The 20,039-nt window shown below is 35.4% G+C and overlaps 1 protein-coding gene across 1 annotated transcript in view; it reads right to left on the bottom strand.

The window, feature by feature from the left end:
• DCC (DCC netrin 1 receptor) overlaps positions 1-20,039 on the bottom strand; it is a 1,137,854-nt gene that overhangs the window by 273,359 nt on the left and 844,456 nt on the right. Inside the window, exons 11-12 of the mRNA XM_047828892.1 lie at positions 18,854-18,992; positions 11,939-11,988 (exon numbers count right to left, since the gene is read on the bottom strand). Of these exons, the coding sequence (XP_047684848.1) occupies positions 11,939-11,988; positions 18,854-18,992 (189 nt within the window). The remainder of the gene's footprint in view (positions 1-11,938; positions 11,989-18,853; positions 18,993-20,039) is intronic.

Here is a 20,039-nt window from a genome sequence, read left to right as displayed (position 1 = left end):
TGCACATAAATTTCTATATTAAGTTGTAGAAAATACTTGCTTTACATATTTCCTTATCATAAGGTGCTTTTGCTCATCAGGAAAATATTGCCGTGTGTATTGGGAAGAAAGACATCTTTAGAATTTCTTTTCAAGAGATTTAGAAATTCTTTTTAAGAATTTCTTTTTAAGATCAACTTATAGTTGATAAGTTTATAAATGTTACACTTATTTTCAGAGTTCTTTTTAGATCTAAGGAAATCAGTTAAAAAATGTATATCATCGGTGTGAGAAGAATGTCTGAGTAGTTAGTAGATATTATGTATAGCACCTCTTTTTAGTATTTCCTTTCTCATCTCTAGTGTATCAGTTGATCTCACACTAAGAAAGTTTAAGGATTGAATATTGGAAATAAATGCTCTTTTCAAACGATTACATTTTGAAAGGAAATTGAGATCATTGTTTTGTGATTTCATCTACGATGTGAAAAAATATTTATTATATTGGTGCTTTTTTATCCCCTAGTGCACAAATAATTATAAACCACTTGAATGACAAACTGTAAACCAAACAGTACAACCTGGTAAGAATTCCATGCATTGCCAGTCAGGTAACTTAACTTGCTAAAGCTTTACTTTGAAGCTTGTATTTAGGAAATTATTGAATTCTCATATGAACACAACTATTAAAACTCTTCAGGAGGCTCGCCTAACTTTAAATCATTATCTTTGAATTGACACTTAGAAAATAAGCATATTATGTGTTAGTTTTAAAAGGTAGCAGATGCAAGGTCACACAGCTCCTCTTAGGTGTTTTTTTAGGCTCATCAGGGAGAAATACATGGTTGCAAGAAATAGAATCTTGCAGGTAGGTTCAGCCCAGGAGAAACTGGGAATCCAGGGGCATGTCTTTTTGAATCCCCTTCTTAAAAGGTCTCCTGTCTTGACACTTACACCCACCTCTTTCCATGGTTTCCACACCTAGTTCTGTTGTTCACTGGATGGGTGAACTCATCTTCCAGCTTCTGATCTAGACCTTACCTTCTTCATGGGAACTAATCCCATTGAGAAACTAAACTATTTGAAGTCAAAGCTTATTTTGAACTCCTTCTCTTACCAGGCCCTATATATAGGAGGAAGTGGCCAAATGACCAACAACCCCAGCCGAGGTTCAAATCTTAGTGCTGTCACTTCCTCCCTGTGTGGCAACATGGCTCATTACCGAGCCTCTCTAAATCTCAGTGGCCTCTCTGGAAAAATGGAGATATTGATACAATCCACTGACTTAAACCACTTTTTCATTATCCATCACCCCTGCTCCTATACCCTCTTTTTCTGCCTTAGCTTTGAAGAAGTGAGTATTCTTTTTAATGACTCCCTGGCAAAACCTCTTAAGTCACTCTATCTCTTCTCCCGTGGCAAACTCCAAACAAAATAAAACCCAACTATCTGCCTACCCCAGGCCAGCAACCAAGCAACCACCCCGGAGAGAGGAAAACAAACACAATTGTGTTGGCTAATTTCACTTTAAATTCATGACAACAAATCTCAAATGGCCAGGCCACACACACTGCTCAGCAATTATAATTTCATGTACTTTATGATTCTCTTTTCTACAGCCTGAAATAACTATTTCTCATCGTGTCCCCCATCTTCAAACTCTCAATACTTGATCCTTCAAGACTTCACACGTTGGTGAAGACCTTTTGTTCTACTTCTCTTGCCTGCAAAATGATATAACTGCATCCACACCCACTCCCTCTGCCTTTGCTCACCTTACCAACACTGAAGCATTGACTCCCCTCCGCCTACATGCTGGATCCTCTACCTTCTTGCCTACAGGAAAGATTGCACTCTTGCAATTTTCCACTCTTTCCGTTGCATCACTAATTTTCCCCTCTATGCTGCATTACTTGCAAAAGTTGCAGTATCCCTTATGTTGAAAAAGGAAACAACAACAACAGTAAATAAGTAAAACAAGCAGTAAAACCTCTTTCAAGCCTACCACGCCCTAAAGTTACCATTCATTTCCTGTTGCACTGCAGAACAAAACTCCACAAAAACATCATCTGCGGTCACACTCTGCAGTACCCTCGCCTTTCTCTCCATTTTCATGCTCCCTCCCAAGTGGTCGCATTGCTGTCATTATTTTACTGTATTTTTCATCAGCACTGACATAGTTGGCAGCATTCTATCTTCTGTGACACCATCCCTCTTTGTTTTCTCTTACCACTCTTGCTCCTTCTCATCTGTCCAATCACTAAATGTGCAGTGTTCCAAGATTCAGCCATTTGGTTTTCTAACTATAATCTCTCCCTAGGTGTCATTGATATGACAGTGACTCCTAAATTTATATATCCTGTCATGACCTGTCATCAGACCTCTGGTCTCATATGCCTGATTGTCTACATGATTGACATCCCTAATTGTATGTCCAGTACTTATCTCAAATTCAAAATGTCCAAAAACTAATTGATTGTTCCCTCTAAACCAATCTTTTTCTGCACTCATCCTTATCTCATTAAACAGCCCCACAGTGCACTCATTTCCTGTAGCAAAGATCTAGTCTCTATCGTTGATCCTTCTCTTTCCCCTGCCCTTTATATCCAATCCATTAGCCAATCTTATTGGTTCTAAATGCAACACACATCATGATTTTTCCCATTTCTCTCTTCATCGGCTGTAATGACTCCCAGGTCCCAGCTACAATCATCTCATACAGATTACTCAATTGTCTCCTAAACGGTGTCCCTGCTTCTACTCTGCCCATCCCCAATAATTTTCCTCACAGCAGCCAATGTGATCTTTTAAAAAGAGATCATTCCCCTTTCAAAACTCTTTTCATCATCCACAGAATGAAATTCTAATTTTCAGCATGCCCTATAAAGCCCCACACGATCTGGCTCTGACCCAGAGATCTGTGATCCATGCGTATGACTGTTATTTCAATCATGCACGGACGGTTCCCCTGCCAAGGTTTTTGAACTAGCTATGAGGTTTATGTGGAATGCCTTATCCTAAATGTGCAACAAACAAACAAACAAACAAAAAAACTGGCCGTTTTCATATTCTTGAATTCAACACGTGTCACTTTCTTAAAAGGCTTTTCCTTGAAATCTGATTTAAATTTGGTGCTTCTCTATCATATTATTGTGTTTAGTTTTCTTCACATAACTTATTCTTGTGTTAATTGTTCAATCCTTTGTTTGCTTATTAACCTGCCTCCTTGTATTTGAATTTACGTAAGGTCTAGGAAAAGAGGAGATTTGGCTGCCTTCGTTGTAGCTTTTCCAGTAATAAGCTCAGTTCAAAGTTAATATTCCAGTAATAAGTTTAACAACTAGAACTTATAGGGTTATTATAAAAGAAGTAAATAAAATAGTATTTTAAGTGGTTAGCGCCTTGCCAGGCACAGAATACCTGCTGAAAAGTTAGTTACTGGCATTATTATTGTTAGAATTAGGTGCTCCTTAAATATGTATCAAAATGTTAATTAAAATAACTCATGCTAATGTCTTAAATATTTCAGATGAAGGATTTGTATTTTAACAGTTGTTTTCTAAGGTAATCAATATTTTAAGCTAGACAAGTAAATTAAGTTTTGCATGTAAGTGAATGTTTCAACATCTCTAAATTCAAATCACTACTGGTAGGACTGAATCTATTCATGTCCTCTAACTAATCAACCATTCCAACCATAAGGGCAACTTCCTTGAACTAAATTAAAATCAGAGATCTTATCACTAGACCTAGGTTCATTTAATTTAGGCCCATTATTAAACCTCCCACTTTTCAAAAATGTATGACTTGAGGGAAATCTCATTAAACTTCATGGGGAGGCTAAAGTGAGCTTTGCCTTCAGAGATCAACCAGAAATGGAGCCATTAGAAATGTGTGTGATGAAGTACAAATTACAAGGTGATATTAAAGTGGGGCTAGAACTCCCAAGAGGGTGGTATTTTACCATATATTTTAGTTTGTTTCTCCAAATCCTTTCTGCAGGTATCCTAGATGGCAGTAATGAGAATAAATTTGGAAAGAACAAAATACAATAACCCCCAAACACACAACAACAAAAAATGATACATGTAAGTATTTGAAACATTCTAGAAAATGTTTTTGTAATCCTGTTTACATTATAAAAAGTTTATATAGATGTGGAGATTTTTTTTGAGAGAGAGAGAGAGAGAGACAGAGAGAGAGAAAAAGAGAACAAGTGCATGTGTGTGGTATGGAGGGGCAGAGAGAGAGAGGGAGAGAGACAGAGAATCCCAAGTAGGCTGTCAGCCTGGAGTCCAATATGGGGCTTGAACCTTATGAACCCTGAGATCATGATCTGAGCTGAAATCAAGAGTCAGATGCTTAACCAACTGAGCCACCCAGGCACTCCTAGATAATGGAGATTTAATCATGCCTCTAATTTACTCAAATCCTGTCAGAGAAGTCATGGGTCATTCTCAACTCCATATTCCATAGTTATGCACATAGGCACTTTGTAAAGACTCTTCCTAGATTTGCTTCTAGTTTTTTTATAAATTTAGTTTTTCTTCTTTTTATACTTAATTTATAGTTTTACTTTATTTTATTTTTTAAGTGTATTTATTTTTGAGAGAGACAGTGACAACACAAGTGGGGAAGGGACAAAGAGCAAGAGAGAAAGAACATCTCCACTCTGAATTGGAGCCCAACACAGGGCTGAATCTCCTGACTGTGAGATCATGACCTGAGTCAAAATCAAGAGTCAGTTGCCTAACCAACCAAGTCACCTGGCACCCCTATATTTTTATTTTAAATTAACTTTGTGGGGATGAGTTAGCTCAACTTATGGACTACATAGTTGTTTGGAATGTGTATGATATTACCAAGATAAGTAACATGGAAAAGTTTTAAAGATAGTGTTTAGTATAAAAGGCATCTATAAAGAAATCATTTGACCAAAACAGAGTTAAATACTTTTCACAGCCTTTAGTATCTCTAATAGGGGACTTATATTTCACACAACTTTTAAACCATACAACATCATTGCTGGGAAAGTATCATGAGTCAGTACTCTCCAAGAACAGCTCTGAGAGAATGAGTGATAGTGTGATACGAAGATATGTTTTGAATTTATGGTGTATTCTCTTGTTCAGCTTATTTACAGAATGTATTTAAATTGGCATGGTGCGTTTAAATTATTTAAAAATTGGCTATTTATTTATTTTTACTCTCCTAATATCCTTCCCATCAGAGTTTATCCATTCACTGTGTTTTCACTAGGGAAAAAAAAAAAAGATGGAAACTGTTGATTTATTGGAACTCCAAAAGAAAATCAAAGGATCAATTTAGCTACTGGTTTACTAGCTAAATTGTGATGGGATATGAAATTGATCCTGGTGACCAAATCATGTTTTCAGAGTCATTCCAGAACAATCCCATGCACCTATTTCTGGTTCCTTATTATTAACTATGCCAGTTGGTTTTGTTAGTACATTTTTAAAAAAATAATTCATAAACGTGGGACCTTGGAAACAGAAGTATTCTGAAAGCAGTATCAATAATGGAAGTGAGGTATTTCTTCCCAGCCAATTAAAGCATCTGCCTATATTCTTGACTTCTATGATTCATTAGATCCTTCATTTCCCTGCGAAGATATAAAACTTTAAGAGTGTTCTCATTTCTCTATTAAGATAAAGTAAAAGGCAATCACATTTCTTTTCATGAATCAGTCCACTCATTTTTTATAAAACAAGTCAGGTCGCAGAAAGTAGCATGGTAGTTGGCAGGGCCTTGGAGAAAGGGCCCTTGGCCTTGGAGAAATGGGCCATTATTATTTAATGGGGAAAGTTTCAATTTGAGGAGATAAAAAGCATCCTGGGAGTGGATGGTGGTGATGATCTCACATTGATATGAATGTACTTATGTCACTTACCATACACTTAAAAATTGTTAAAATGGCAAATTTTATATGTATTTTACTACAATACAATGTACCTTTTTAAAAAATTTTTTAAAATGTTTTATTTATTTCTGAGACAGAGAGAGACAGAGCATGAACGGGGGAGGGGCAGAGAGAGAGGGAGACACAGAATCAGAAGCAGGCTCCAGGCTCCGAGCCATCAGCCCAGAGCCCGATGTGGGGCTCGAACTCACGGACTGCAAGATCGTGACCCGAGCTGAAGTCGGACGCTTAACCGACTGAGCCACCCAGGCGCCCCAGAATGTACCTTTTTTTTAATGTAAGCAGGATAACAGATATCTGAAGATGGGTTCCTTCCAAATTACAGACCAAATAGTTTTATTCTTGAGGGATTTCTCATGAATTATTTCATGGTGTCTGATTTTAACACAACATTAAAACTTATAGGGAGCATATTCTACAAATTCTAGGCAAAAACAGAAAGGCTAGACTATAAGAAATACTAGAAAACATTGTCTTCCTTATAGTTAGGCTCCTACCCTCATACCCTTCCCAAGACCATTTCAGTCACATTATCTATGCTCAAAGAACACTAGTGTAATGCATCAGTGAAAAATAACTGAAATAAATATAAGAGATCTATATCCATTTGAACTGAATTGATGAATAACTGGACCACACACTATAATCAAGCAGAAATTCTCTGTGTATTATGATTAAAAACCCCAGTGTGAAGTTTGGAATATAAACATTATTGTAAATACCAGTTTCTAATTTATCTTTGCGTGGTATGAATCACCTAAGGTCTCCTATATGTCCTCTGTCTCCACATTAAATGCATTTCAGAAACCAACTGTATATGTTGGAGGAGGACTCAGAGCTCTGGCTCCAAATAACTCAGTGGCCAAAGTGTATTTCATGAAGGATTTAGGATGACAGGGAGCGAAACAAACAAAAAGTTTGTTTTCATGAGATATCTGAGACTTATGCCTATGTGCAACATACAAGGGGGAGATCAGCATTCACAGGAAGCATGGTCAGACTGAAAAACAGGATCTAGAACACCTGTGTGAGCAGTATGTTTTCAGGGGAGATGAGGTACAGTAGAGAGTGGTACGAATTTAAGTGCCCTGTAGACAGCCAAGAGAAGAAACCTTAAATCGGGGCCGGGGTGGGGGGGGGCACAGAGGATCTGCAAATAAATATTATAACTCACACCAGCTCTTTGTTTTTCATTCTTCCTCTTTCCCCTTTCCTCACTTTTACAATTTCCATCACAGTCCCTAACAAGTGGGTATCCCAGTTGGGAGTCAAACGCAAATGACTCATTCAGCTGTCCACCTAACTATCAAGTTCTTTTGATAAGAGAACCAGTCCAATGACAGGAGACAGAGACCTTAGTCAAACTCATTCTGTCACACCACATCTTCAGAAGCAGACCCCTCTGAGGTTACCCAGTGACACAGCACTTAGATTATCTCCACGTCACTTTTTGTTTTGTTTTTCCCGAAAGAAAAGAAAGGAAGAAAAAGAGAAAAGAAAGAAAAAAGATGTTAAAATATCTGGGGCAAAAATGATCAGTATGTTTTCTGGAGTTGGAAATTGCTGTTTTAATTCTCCCTTTGGGTAGTGTTTAAGTAAAGGGATTTGAATGATCAGTAAACTAATTTTCAAGTTACTTAAGCATGCCAAAATATGCTGACACACAGGGGAGTGAGGAACTAAGACACAAGAAGACACCAGTCCCTTTTCTACTGTTGCAATTAAGACATCACACAGATTATCAAACAGTGAGTGACTAACTGGGTATTAGCTTTTGGAATGCAAAAAAAAAAAAAAAATTACATCCACATAGATGTATCTGGTATCCAAGGATAAGAATTTCAACACTAGAGAGGTGCAAAGATATAATGAGAGGAAACCACTATGATACATTAAAAAAAACCTCAACCTGAACAAGAATCCATGCCTGATGATATACTGGATTTTGTTTATTTTTTTATTTCATTCTTTGTAACCAGCCTATAGTCTCAATCAATAAATATCTGAACACATGTGAATTGAGTCCAGTATACTTTAATCAATATACTTGTGCAATTTTCTCTAATTCTGTAAAGATAAAATGATTGAGAAAAGGCCTAACAAGTGATATTTCAGTAATAGATGTTTGGAGCCATACAAGATTTTAGAGATTGTCTCTCCAACCCTCTCACGTTAACAGTGAGAAAATAATGTCAACTTTGAGGAGTTATAATAGATCAAATTTGGTTAGATTAAAAGTGAATTTTCTCTCATATGTTTCCCTATTAAACTATTAATTCCATGAAGGCAGAGACTGGATATGTATAGTAGGTGTATATGCAGTGTGTATGTATGTATAAATGCATGTGTGTATGTATACAGTATATAGTAGATATATCATAAGTACACAGTAAATGTTGAATGAATCGATGAAACTAATCTTGACTTTCTAAGATCTCAAAGAGCTAGCACCAGGGCCCAGCATCCTGAATCCTAGCATTCTCTAAATATTCTTATTCTCAGAACTTTTGTATTGGAACATAGGAAAATGGTTAAGTACCAACATAAGCCCTTCCAAGACTATACAAATGTAGGCTTTATATTCTAGCCAACTAATTAAGTTGTAATATTTATTTCTTCAGGGGTGCCTGGGTGGCTCAGTCATTTGAGCGTCCGGCTTTAGCTGAGGTCATGATCTCATGGTTTGTGAGTTTGAGCACCGTGTTGGGCTCTGTGCTGACAGCTCAGAGCCTGGAGCCTGTTTCAGATTCTGTGTCTCCCTCTCTCTCTCTGTTCCTCCCCCACTCATGCTCACGCTCTCTATCTCTCTCTCTCTCTCTCAAAAATAAACATTAAAAAAATTAAAAAAAATTACTTCTTCAAATAATAATTGAATTTCAAAGTAAAATCTTAAGAAAATTATTATAAAGTTTTCCCAATAAAACAGTTACATTTTAAAGTCCATAGTGTAAACCATTATTTTCTCTTTTTTAATGAAGATGTTATTTCTTGTAAAGAAATTTTAGTATGAGAAATAACCACACAATCATAACTCATTATTACCTAAAATATAGTATCTATAGGTAAAGCCATTTCTTCAGAACAAAATTTGTGTTCATTGTTAGCTTGCAGAAAGAGAATCAAATCTGTTCTATGATTGTAGCTTTATAAAGGTAATCTGCTGTATGGGGGTTTTAAGGACAATAAAGTAACAATTTCTTTTGGTTCTTTTATCTAAATGTGTAAGAACCTTACTATTGACATAATCTAAAACAGGATTTCTCAGTCCTATTGGCTTACTGGGAGCCAGAACCTTAACAAGTACCTCTAAATGGTCATTTTATACCATATAAATGGTCATTTAAAGGGCCATTTTATACCATTAAATGGCCATTTTATACCATATAAATGGTCATTTATACCATTCACTGAAGTGAATTTTCACTTTTATTTACAGAAATGCTAACCATCAGGGCACCTAGGTGGCTCAGTCAGTTAAGCATCTGACTTCATCTCAGGTCATGATCTCATGATTTGTGAGTTTGAGTCCCACGTGTGCAGAGCCTGCCTGGGATTCTCTCTCTCCCTCTCTTTGTCTCTCCCCCACACATGTGTGCATGTTCTCTATCTCTATCAAAATAAATAAACCTAAAAAAGAAAGAAATCCTAGCCATCTGTGTGCACAGATATTAACACCACCAGTCAATTCTCATTGACTGTCAGTAAAAAAATGAGTTATGTTCAGTAATTGCAATGTTATATAGAATAAAAAATTTTAAATATGGCTCTGTTCCTTCTATATTAAATAGAAACCTCAAGTAAAATGAATGACATAAATGTTTAATTCTTTTAGTTTAAAGATAATACTACTTACATAACTAAAATATTCCTTTTTAAATAAATTTTGTTTCTTAAAATGGCAATAGCCAGGGGTAAATATTAATATATTTGAGAACTTTTCTTTTTTTTCAAACATAAGAACATCAAAATATAATATTGTTTTTGTCTTTTTTCTCCTCATCATCGGGAATAAAAACAAAACAAAAGTGTTTTTGCCATCTAGTTTCTTTCTCCTTGGTAACAATCCAAGAATAATCCAAATTCATAATTTATATTTCCATAAAATCTAGGAAATAAGATAACAAAGAGAAGGAGAGGCTTTCCAGTGCCTGGGCCTGCTGTATTCATTCTAAAAAGCTAATGAACAAGTTAAATTTTCTAGCAGTGCAATGTTCCAGATATAACCGCAAGAGGATAGAAACAGGAGTGCTTATATTTGGTCGTTGCAAGCATTGCATATTATAGAAAAGGACAGGTTGGGATATTTGTATACACATATAGAAATCAGTTGAAAATCCAATTTTGTGAAACAGGAATTCCCCTTTGAGGGAGGTAAAAAAAAATCCATATTTAAATGTAGTCAGCATCCAAGGTCATTCAATAATGCCTTCTTCACATTTCAGAAGAAAACATTCATCTTTTACTAGAGTAGACTTTATGGAATAAGAGCACACATACATACACATAAATAGCTTGTATCAATTTCTATGTTCTGTCTTGGAGGAAAGATGTGAGGCAGGTGAGAACTCTGATAAAAATAAGTAATTAAAACAATAGAATCAAAATGTGTTTTCCAAATTTCACTCATTAACAACCTACAATAAGTGTAAAAATCTACTTGGCTATGATTTGGCATTCTCTTAATTTGAATGGTGCATCTGTAAAACATTTAATGTTGTTGCCAATAAAAATATAGTTTTTAGGGAATACTTATCTCTGGTTATTTTCCTTTAGCTTTTTTTTTCTAAGTTCACTTATTTTACTCCTTCTAATTTTAAACTTGTTTTACTAGTTCTTATCCAATATAGGGACTAAAAATAAAAGAGGCTAACAATTTTAGAGACATTTCACCTGTTCCAAAAGACAAATTTATTTGACAGAGGCAAATCTGTTCAAAGTCACAAAACAGGGCTTCAGCAGAGATTTCTGCAAAATTTGGCAAGGAATTGTACGTTGAGGGAAGTAATAGCTACCGACACAAAGTTAGGTCCTATGTATATGTTATATTACTACTTCCTCATGATAAATCAATAAGGAAAGCATTAACATTCAAATTACATGAGTATAGAAACTGAGGTTTGTTGAGGTTAGAGACTTTTCTAAGATAACATATAGGTATTAAAAGAGAAAGCTAGGATAAAAACTAGAGTATGACTTTCTCTAAGACTCCTATAATTTCCCTGCTGTCTTCCAGAGCTTAGACACCAGTTAGGCTGCCCCCCCCCACCCCGCCTCCACTCAGTGAGGTTCAGGGATAGTGAAATTATTTCCCTGAGAGCACACAACCAAGCGATGAAAGAGTCAAGCCAAACCAATCCTTGTTTGCTTCACTGTACTATATGGCTTTAGCTGATTTTCAAACCCAAGGCACACTTGAAATAAGGAGATATTTCTAGCAAACTGATTTCTGGCATTAGGTTCCTTATCTTCAGCTATACCTAGTTTACTTTAAGTCCATTTGAAAGTTATATCAACTTTCCAGGCCAGGAAAACACTAATCGATGGATAACACTGTTTCATAAATATAACCTTATTGGACCTCAAGAAGGGCCTTCAATGTATATATTTACAAGTAAAAAATAGAGATTATGATAAAATATTCCATTCTAACTAATCTGTCAGGAAACAAAGTCTCTATTCTACCTCTCTCAACGTGAAGACGTTCATTTCTTCGTTCAAGTGCTCTAACACATTATGTCCTATGTAGCCACTATAGGTAAATGGACATCTTTGTTTCCTGATGGAATAGACTTTAATCACTGTCACATTCATAAAACTGGGTGCTGTTAGTAAACAAATGTTTCCTTTTATTAATTCAAGTGTGGTTGAAGAAGATGCGGAATCAATGCCACTCACTCCCTGTGCTGTTCTGGAACATTTCTTCACATGGAAACCACCCTGCCTCCCAAGAAGGTGAATGAATGGGTAAGTGAAAATTACATATGTAAGTACTGAAATAGTGAAACTTTCCATGACTTACCCTTGAATTAACTACTTCCAGGGAGACGTTCTGAGGCGGGGCACTTGGCACTAAAAGGAATAAAACAAGGTGAGGTGGTTACTGCCAAAGTCATAAAAGAGAAACAACAACCCTCTGTGAAAAAAGAAAGCATGACTTTCACAGTTCATGATGATAATTAGGTAGGCTGATCCAGGTGGCACTTCAAAATTTTCCTGGAGAGATGGAAAATAACTGCATCTGTTTATTTGTTCTTACTTGGTAGGCCAGTTATCCATATAGGGAGCCCCCAAAACTGTTTGGTAAGAAAGCACCTGCCGTGATACCAAATACTGCCATTTAATTACAGCTTTCTTATTATTACCTTCCCAGAGAAGCCAATAAAAACACACCGGAGATTTCCTGGAGTGGTTTTAAAGGCTTAAGATGTTGTGCATTTCAGGATCTGCAAGGTTTTATTATAAAATATGTCATTCTAATGGTCAGTCATGTTGCTTAATCCCCTTAATGCAATCTTTATTATCTCTTAAAAAAAGAAAAGATGAAATACATCCCTCTTTTTATCTGTATGTAATTAAACCTATGTGTCACAGATGCAAGCAAGTTATCAAATAACATTCGGTGAGTCAATTCCAGGAACAAAAAAGGCAGTTTATTTTTCTTTGTAGATTTTCTGTTTTTTTTTTCTCTTGCTTGCATTTTGATTGTCCGATTCCTTCATGGGAAAAGGAAGAATATATACAAATTTTTTTATAATACTTGTAATAAATATTTACTATATCAAAAAGTGAATATTCTATCGTGTGAATAATTCAAAGACAACCATTCGCTGAACAGCTATTATGTGTAAGACACTATCTTAGATGTCTTGGATAAATCATAAACAATGTTTTTTGCCCCCCAAAAGAAATAGAAGTAGCATTCAATAAATGCTTAACATATGTTAATCTGTAAAATACAGTCCCTATTTGTTCATGACAAATTGATTAACAGAGAAGAATTGCTCTTAGCATTTTCAAGAATTTAAAAGCCATTTTCTGTCACATTTCCCCTTCTTTAACTTGAACTTGGACAATATCTATATTTCTATAGGGTACTTGTATCTTCCCCTGAATTCATTATGCCCTACTCTGAGTTTACTTTCTGAAAGTATTCACCATGAGGGTATATGTCTCATTAATCTTTACAGCCTTCAAACTGACATTCAACTAATATTTACTGACTCAATGATTACATGAAAAAACAAATACTTACTTAAATATTAGCTCTTGGACCTTCCTGGACACCATAAGAATTTTAGTCACTTTGTTTTGATTTTGAACTTCTTATCTTAGTACTTGATAAAAGCTGTGGCCAATGTAGTTTGTGATAAATAACACTCACTGGTCTTATTTTCATGAATTAGGTCAATAATCCTTTCAAAAAATATTTTATAATTTAATAAATAGATTTTATTATTCAACTTACTTTAGTTCATATTATATTTTTTTTCAAATAAAGAATATAATTCCCCACAGGGACCAGGAGTTTTGCCTCTTTGGATGCTGAATCCTCAGTATCAATAGAGTGTCACATTCAGCAAATATGTGTTGAATTAATTAATTAACAGAGAGATTATAAGAAATAATAAAACTTTTTATCATACTTAGAGTTTTAGTCATAACAAGCTTTCTTTTTGCAGTTTTATTTTTTTTAATTAAGGTATAACATACATATAGTATAATGCACAAATCTTGTATGCATGATTGGATACAGTTGTATGTGTGTGGGTGTGTTCGCATTTAAACACCACCTAGATGAAGATTTAGAATATATAGTATCCTGGAAAGTTCATTTGAGTTCCCTCCCAATCAATACCCTTCTAAGAGTAACCACTATTCTGACTTCTAACACCATCGATTAGTTTAGCTTGCTTTTAAGCTTACTAAAAATGAAATCAGTTATTATTTCTAGGCTGATTTCTCTTATTATTATTTCTTGAGATTCATTCATCTGTTGCATCTAGCAGTAGTTTTGGTGCTTCTGTTTGTCTTTATTGCTCCTACATATTATATTATACGACTATTCTATTTTATATTTACTCATTCTGTTGATGAATGGCCTTCGACTACTTTAGATTTAGGACTGTGAGACTAAATCTCCTATGAAAATTTTTGTACATGTCTTTTGACAAACAACTACACTCATTTTCTTCTTTATATACCTTTATATACCTAGCAGTGGAAATCCTGGTAGAAGTAAAACCTCTATGGGGGTTATACATATGTAAACAAGGAAAAATATACATATGATAAAATTTTCCAAAGTGGTCCCACCAATTTACACTCCCACTAAGAATGTAGCAAATGTCCAGAATCTCCATATCCTTACCAACGTTTGTTTTTTCTGAATCCCTTCCATTTTAGTCATTTCGTAGGTATGTAGTGTTTTTATTTGCTTTTTCTTGAGGATCAGTAATGTGAAGCATCTTTTCACATGTTTGCTGACATTTGGATGCCCTTTATCGTGGAGTTTTAAGAGTCTTTTTTTTTTTACAGCTAAATTTCCTTTAAAACTCATCTCTAAAATTTTCATTCCTTTATCTTATATTCTATGTTCATGTTACTATGATTAAAATATTAAGATTTTTTTTTCTCTATAGCTAAAATAGTCAGAAGGGCTCTTCTGCATTTGGCAAATTTCCTATCTTCTCGACTCTTCTCAAATGTTATAATAATGAAATGGACTTCCCTAAACTACCTTCACAGACCTGTGGACATTCCCAGTCTTCAGGAAAGGGAAGAATGCAGAGGCTTTAATAAGACCATCTCTACATTCTGTTTCTGTAAAAGACGAAGTATTAGAGTAGGCTGGAAATAATAACAATGTGTGTGATCAGAAAAACTAAACAGACTGACATCCTCACAATGAGGAAGAATTTAATATGATCCGTATTTAAATTATGCTGTAAAGCATTGAAAATTAAAATAGGCACCAACTGAAAAATGCTAAGTGCTCCATCATATAATTTCCCAAACTTCTAGCACATGGGCTGTTCTTGACTTATGTAATCAGGAAAAAAGTAGAGAGTTTATTCTACAGCATTTTTAGTTGTCAATCCCCACTCCCTCCCTCTATCAATTCCCATATTCCTGAGATATAAATAGATAAAGTAGATAGGATTAGATGCTTGGTGGAAGGAAGTAGGATCTACATTTATTTGAGCTTTTCTTTATTTGACTTCCCAAGATGTTTCATTGTCTCATGAAGCAAAGAGGAAAGCCATGGTTCATTGTTTTCTCTTCAAAATGTCAAGCAATTTATCATTTATAATAGGTTGGTTAAGGCTGATCAGAGATATTCAGTCTAGAAACTCCCTCAATATGGTGAAACATGCTGATTTGATACATATGATGATGATATATTCTGTATAGTAGATAAAGTTCCCACATTTGTAAATCAATCTCCATAGAGTCAGGTACTTGAGTTCCTCCCCTTACCAAATGTGTGCTGTCCTGTACACATAATTTATGGATTGAAATAATTCATATATAATTATGAGCTTTGTACTTTCAGCAATTGATATAAGAACTTCATTATAGAATAAGGGAAACTCAAGATTTTTCACATTAAATCTTCCTTCTTTTCCTACTAGCTTGTGATCTGACTCTGCTGCTTACCAGGCTAGCTTTTGTGACCTCTTTCTAATATTAGTTTTGTCATCTGTAAAGTAGAAAAAATCATAGCATCATAAGGATTAAAGATTATTAATGCAAAGTGATTAGAACAGGGCCTTGTACTAATAAGTACTCAATAAATACCAGTGATAACAGTAAAAAGCACATTCTTATAGTTAAGCTTGTCTATGAAATTGGGTCCCTCTGCTTATGGGCACAGAGCAAGCTGACATGGAAGCTCATAAATATTATTTGATTCATAAAATCTTTTAATGACCTACACTCATCAACTGGTTCAAGAGAAAATATTTGGGAACAAATTGGTAAAACTAGTTACATTCCGTGCTATTAGACTGCCTAAATCTGATGTCCATCTCAAAGGGTTTAAAGAAGCAGATCGTTATATACAAATGATACAGTAAGTGGAGGGATTTGAATGAAAAACAATTTTTCTTCCCAGAAACACAATTAAAGCAGGCTAAATTAGAGATGAGAGCTTATCAGGACAGAAATCTTTATAAGCATTTTAGCATAACAGGAAGACCATTGGATAATTAATTCAGAAAAAAAAAACATTATTTGTATTTCATTTTTGCTTTTATTTAATTTTTCTCTGGTCCCAATATCAATTTTATGCTATCCTCTGACCTGATAAGAAACATGGTGCCCTCAATAACATGCATGTATTTAGGCACAGTCATCTATTAAATTAGTCACATAAATGGAAAGTTCTAAAGATAAGTCTACACATAAAAACAATTATATTGTTTGGCTTAGATATCTGATTAATTCAGTAGATATTTACTGAGATGATGAATGCAGAGATGGACATAACAGCATTCTTCACATTAAAGAACGTGTAGTATACAGAGAAAAAGTGACACGTACATTGTCATAGATAATATTTATTGAACACTTAAATATATGCCATGTTCATATTTTTGGTGCTTACATGGATTAGCTCATCTAATTTCCACAACATCTCCCTTTTATAACATCCAGAAAGTCAAGGAGAAGACAGCTTTACAACCGAGGACTAGAAAGTAGCAGACTATGAAAAGTGATTAAACATATATCTTTGTAGGATGTGTGACTACAGCATGGGCAGCTTCAACAGAGAGAAGACATCAGCATGAGCAAAAAGAAGGGGACTGGATAATAAGAGAGAGAAAGTCAAGAGTGCAGGGGTTTTTGTTGGAAATCCAAAGAGATGAATTGATTGTGAAGGAGATTGCAGACAAGTTTCAGGAGCCCACTCTGGCCATTCAGTTCCTGCTTTCTCCTATCAAATGCATCGATAAAGAGAAGTTGGCATCCTTTGTACAATGATGCTTGCTGGGTTAGGGTCATGAAATCCTTTTATTTAGTGACAGGCATTTTCTAAGTCCTAACTGTTACAACACTTAGAGATAATCATTCTTGGACTAATGAGTATTAATCTATCTCTCTCACTTATGACATTTAAAACCAAAGTGGAGAATAAGGCCACAGTATTACAGTTCAGAGTGTGAATGAAATCTACATAAATTATGTAAAATATTCATTTTCATTTGTTTTCCTTTTATTTTTATAATTATAAGTTGTGAAGTAATTTATTCTGCCAATAAATATTCTATTCCGTCTTCAATAACAGAATCAGATGGATGGGCATTAAAAACGATGCTGAAGTGGTGTTACATAAAAATTTTTTTAAGTTGAAATTGCAAATGAGCATCACTCCTGTGTCTTCACTGCACTGTCCTTAATAACATGCATGACCTTCCTCATTCCACTGATACTGTGTGAAATATCCGCCCAGATACTTTTCTAGATTAAAGAATGATGGATTGGTTAAGGAATCACAAGGTAAAGTCTTTTTTTCCCTTGAAATTCAGCAGATCAATAATTTATAGAATTATATACAACAACATGGAAACCACTGCTGAAAAGAGATAGCTTGTTGCCTTTTTAATATTCATAGAGGCCATCTCTGCATCTCTACACCTGCTTGAATTTCTACTAGCCCCACATCATATACTCTGCTGTCCTTTATTTTCACTTGTCATTAAATTTCCCAACATTTCATTATCCTTTTCTTAGATGTCTAGTTTCCTCTGCTACTGCTTTGCCAAATCCATCTTTTTCATTAAGAGTTCTTCCTCTCTTTTATGACATTTAAGAAAATATGTCTAATATTTCATTTGTTGGGCAAGGTACAACTAAAATTATGCACTTTCATATTTAGTTTTAATACCTGAAATAATGGATTATTTGGCCTAAATCTTATGACATATTTTCAAATTAAGAGGTATACATAGGAGGGCTGTCCATCATTTACACCTTTAGTCATCCACTCCTCTTTAGAATGAGAAATAAAAAGAAGCACACCAATGTAAATTAGTCCACACACATGCACAAATGTGTCAGTGTTTACAGACATTAAGAAACCACCCCCCAAAAATAATTTGAACTCTTAGGAGTAGTCCCATGTTTGAAGATAACCTACTAATATGATAGGAAAAGACAGGATAAAATTGGCAGAGAGGGAAAGGATAGGACCTGAGGTCCCTGGGTGGAGAAAAACACATATTTTGGAACAATGCTGGGAGGAGTGTCTGACCACAGCACACCCCCTCAGGCATAAGGTTCCTCTTAAGAATGTAACAGATCCCACCCATTCTGGATTTCAGGTTTTCCCTTCAGGTTTCCCTCAGGAATTTGACAAAAGACCTAAGTATGGCCATAGGCTACCCCTCATACAATGGAAACCAGATAATCAGGAATTGACAACCTAGCACCTAGAGCTATCAAGCCAATAAGGGTAGAGCCTGAGAAGGAACAAGGGGAAAGGCTGGGGAAGGGTTGACCAGAACCTTATAAAAGCAGGACCCTTGCCTACAGTTCTTGGGCATTCACTTTCAAATGCCCCCTCTCTGTAAAGAGAGCTTTCCTACTATTCCTCCTTTCTAATCTTATACTCTAATAAACTTTTGCCTGTTGCTCATTTTGTGTCCACCTCTTCATTCTTCGAAGCAGCAAGACAACGAATCTTGGGTATTGTGGTAAAGAATCCTGCAACACTAGGAAATCCTGACACAGAGCATATAATGTACCTTTTGAAAGAAAGTTTAAATTTAACCATAATAGATAGTTTGAGTGAAGTAGCCAAATTTTTAATTAATGCTAATATATGCCATTAAATTTTAGTTCAAAGGCCTTAAACATGCAATCCATGGCATACACGCAGTATTATTTCATTACTACCAAATATGTGAGTCAAGTTTCACCATTTAACACTTACCATCAGAAAGTGTAACCACTGTTATGTCATCAGTAGATACTCCTGGCCCATAGCGATTATAAGCTAGGAATCGAAGAGTATATTCCGTGAATTTTTTCAGGCCTTCCAGCTTATAAGATAGTCCATCAACCTCTATATTCTGGAGACATAAAATGTCAAACTGTTATTCAGGAGGCACATTAAAGCAGAAATGGCATCCATTCTGCGCAATCAGTGAATTGGATATTAGACTCTAACTCATAGAACCACGCTCTAGCCTTATAATGAGTTGTTGTAAAACCTAACTTGTGACACACACTCCCCCACTAAATTCCAAACCACTCTGTAGACTCCTAGTTAAAATAGCACCATGCTATTTTTACAGTCATTAAGTTCCAATGTGTTTAACACCACCCAATACATTGAATGGTATGCAATATTCCACACACATTGATACTGACGGGCAGAAGGCAACCTGTGAATCCATGGGAACAGATCGTTACTCCTCTCCCCTAAATGGAATAATTCACTAAGAAACAGTGGATTTCTTCCTTCCCTTGCTGAAATATACCCATGGCTCTTGAAACTGACAGATACTTTGCCATAATCTTTATCTCTCACAATGCTGTGAGGTGGGTTGGAACTGTTTTCAGTACGTCACAGCAGCAGAAATGAGGTACTGGAGGTGAAGGTCATTGAGAAACCAGAGCCAGTTTGCTGTAGAAGACCCATTATTAGCTCTCCACAATGATGCTCACACTCACATTTGTCTCAGGTAGCATCACTTCTGAATTTTTTTAAGTGGATTGGTGAAATGCATTATGGGAAAGACAAAAATGTATAGAAAATGGAGAGAATGGAAAGCTGAAAACAAGGGCTAAATAGCATGGGGACAGAAAACAAACAAACAAAAAAAACCAGGATGAATGATTGTAAAGAAGGAGCTCTTAGTAATTCCTATTGCTCAATATAACCTAGGACTTGAACTATTTCTGAATAGGGCTGTTGCAAAACATCTTTAAAAAGCAAAATCCCTATCATGCAGTTTATGTGCAAGCAGGAAGACCACAGTACGCTTGGCAAGCTTCACAACATATCCTGAGAACTCTGGTATCCCAAGATAGGCTATTGATTTTTCTTATTTACCTATGCACTTGTCTATATATCTTTTCCCACGTGAGGTTGAGAAACCGGAAGTAAACATCTC

This window comes from Prionailurus viverrinus, chromosome D3 (genome assembly GCF_022837055.1).
Source record: "Prionailurus viverrinus isolate Anna chromosome D3, UM_Priviv_1.0, whole genome shotgun sequence".
NCBI classification, from domain to species: Eukaryota; Metazoa; Chordata; class Mammalia; order Carnivora; family Felidae; genus Prionailurus; species Prionailurus viverrinus.
This window is presented reverse-complemented; position numbering and strand designations above follow the sequence as displayed.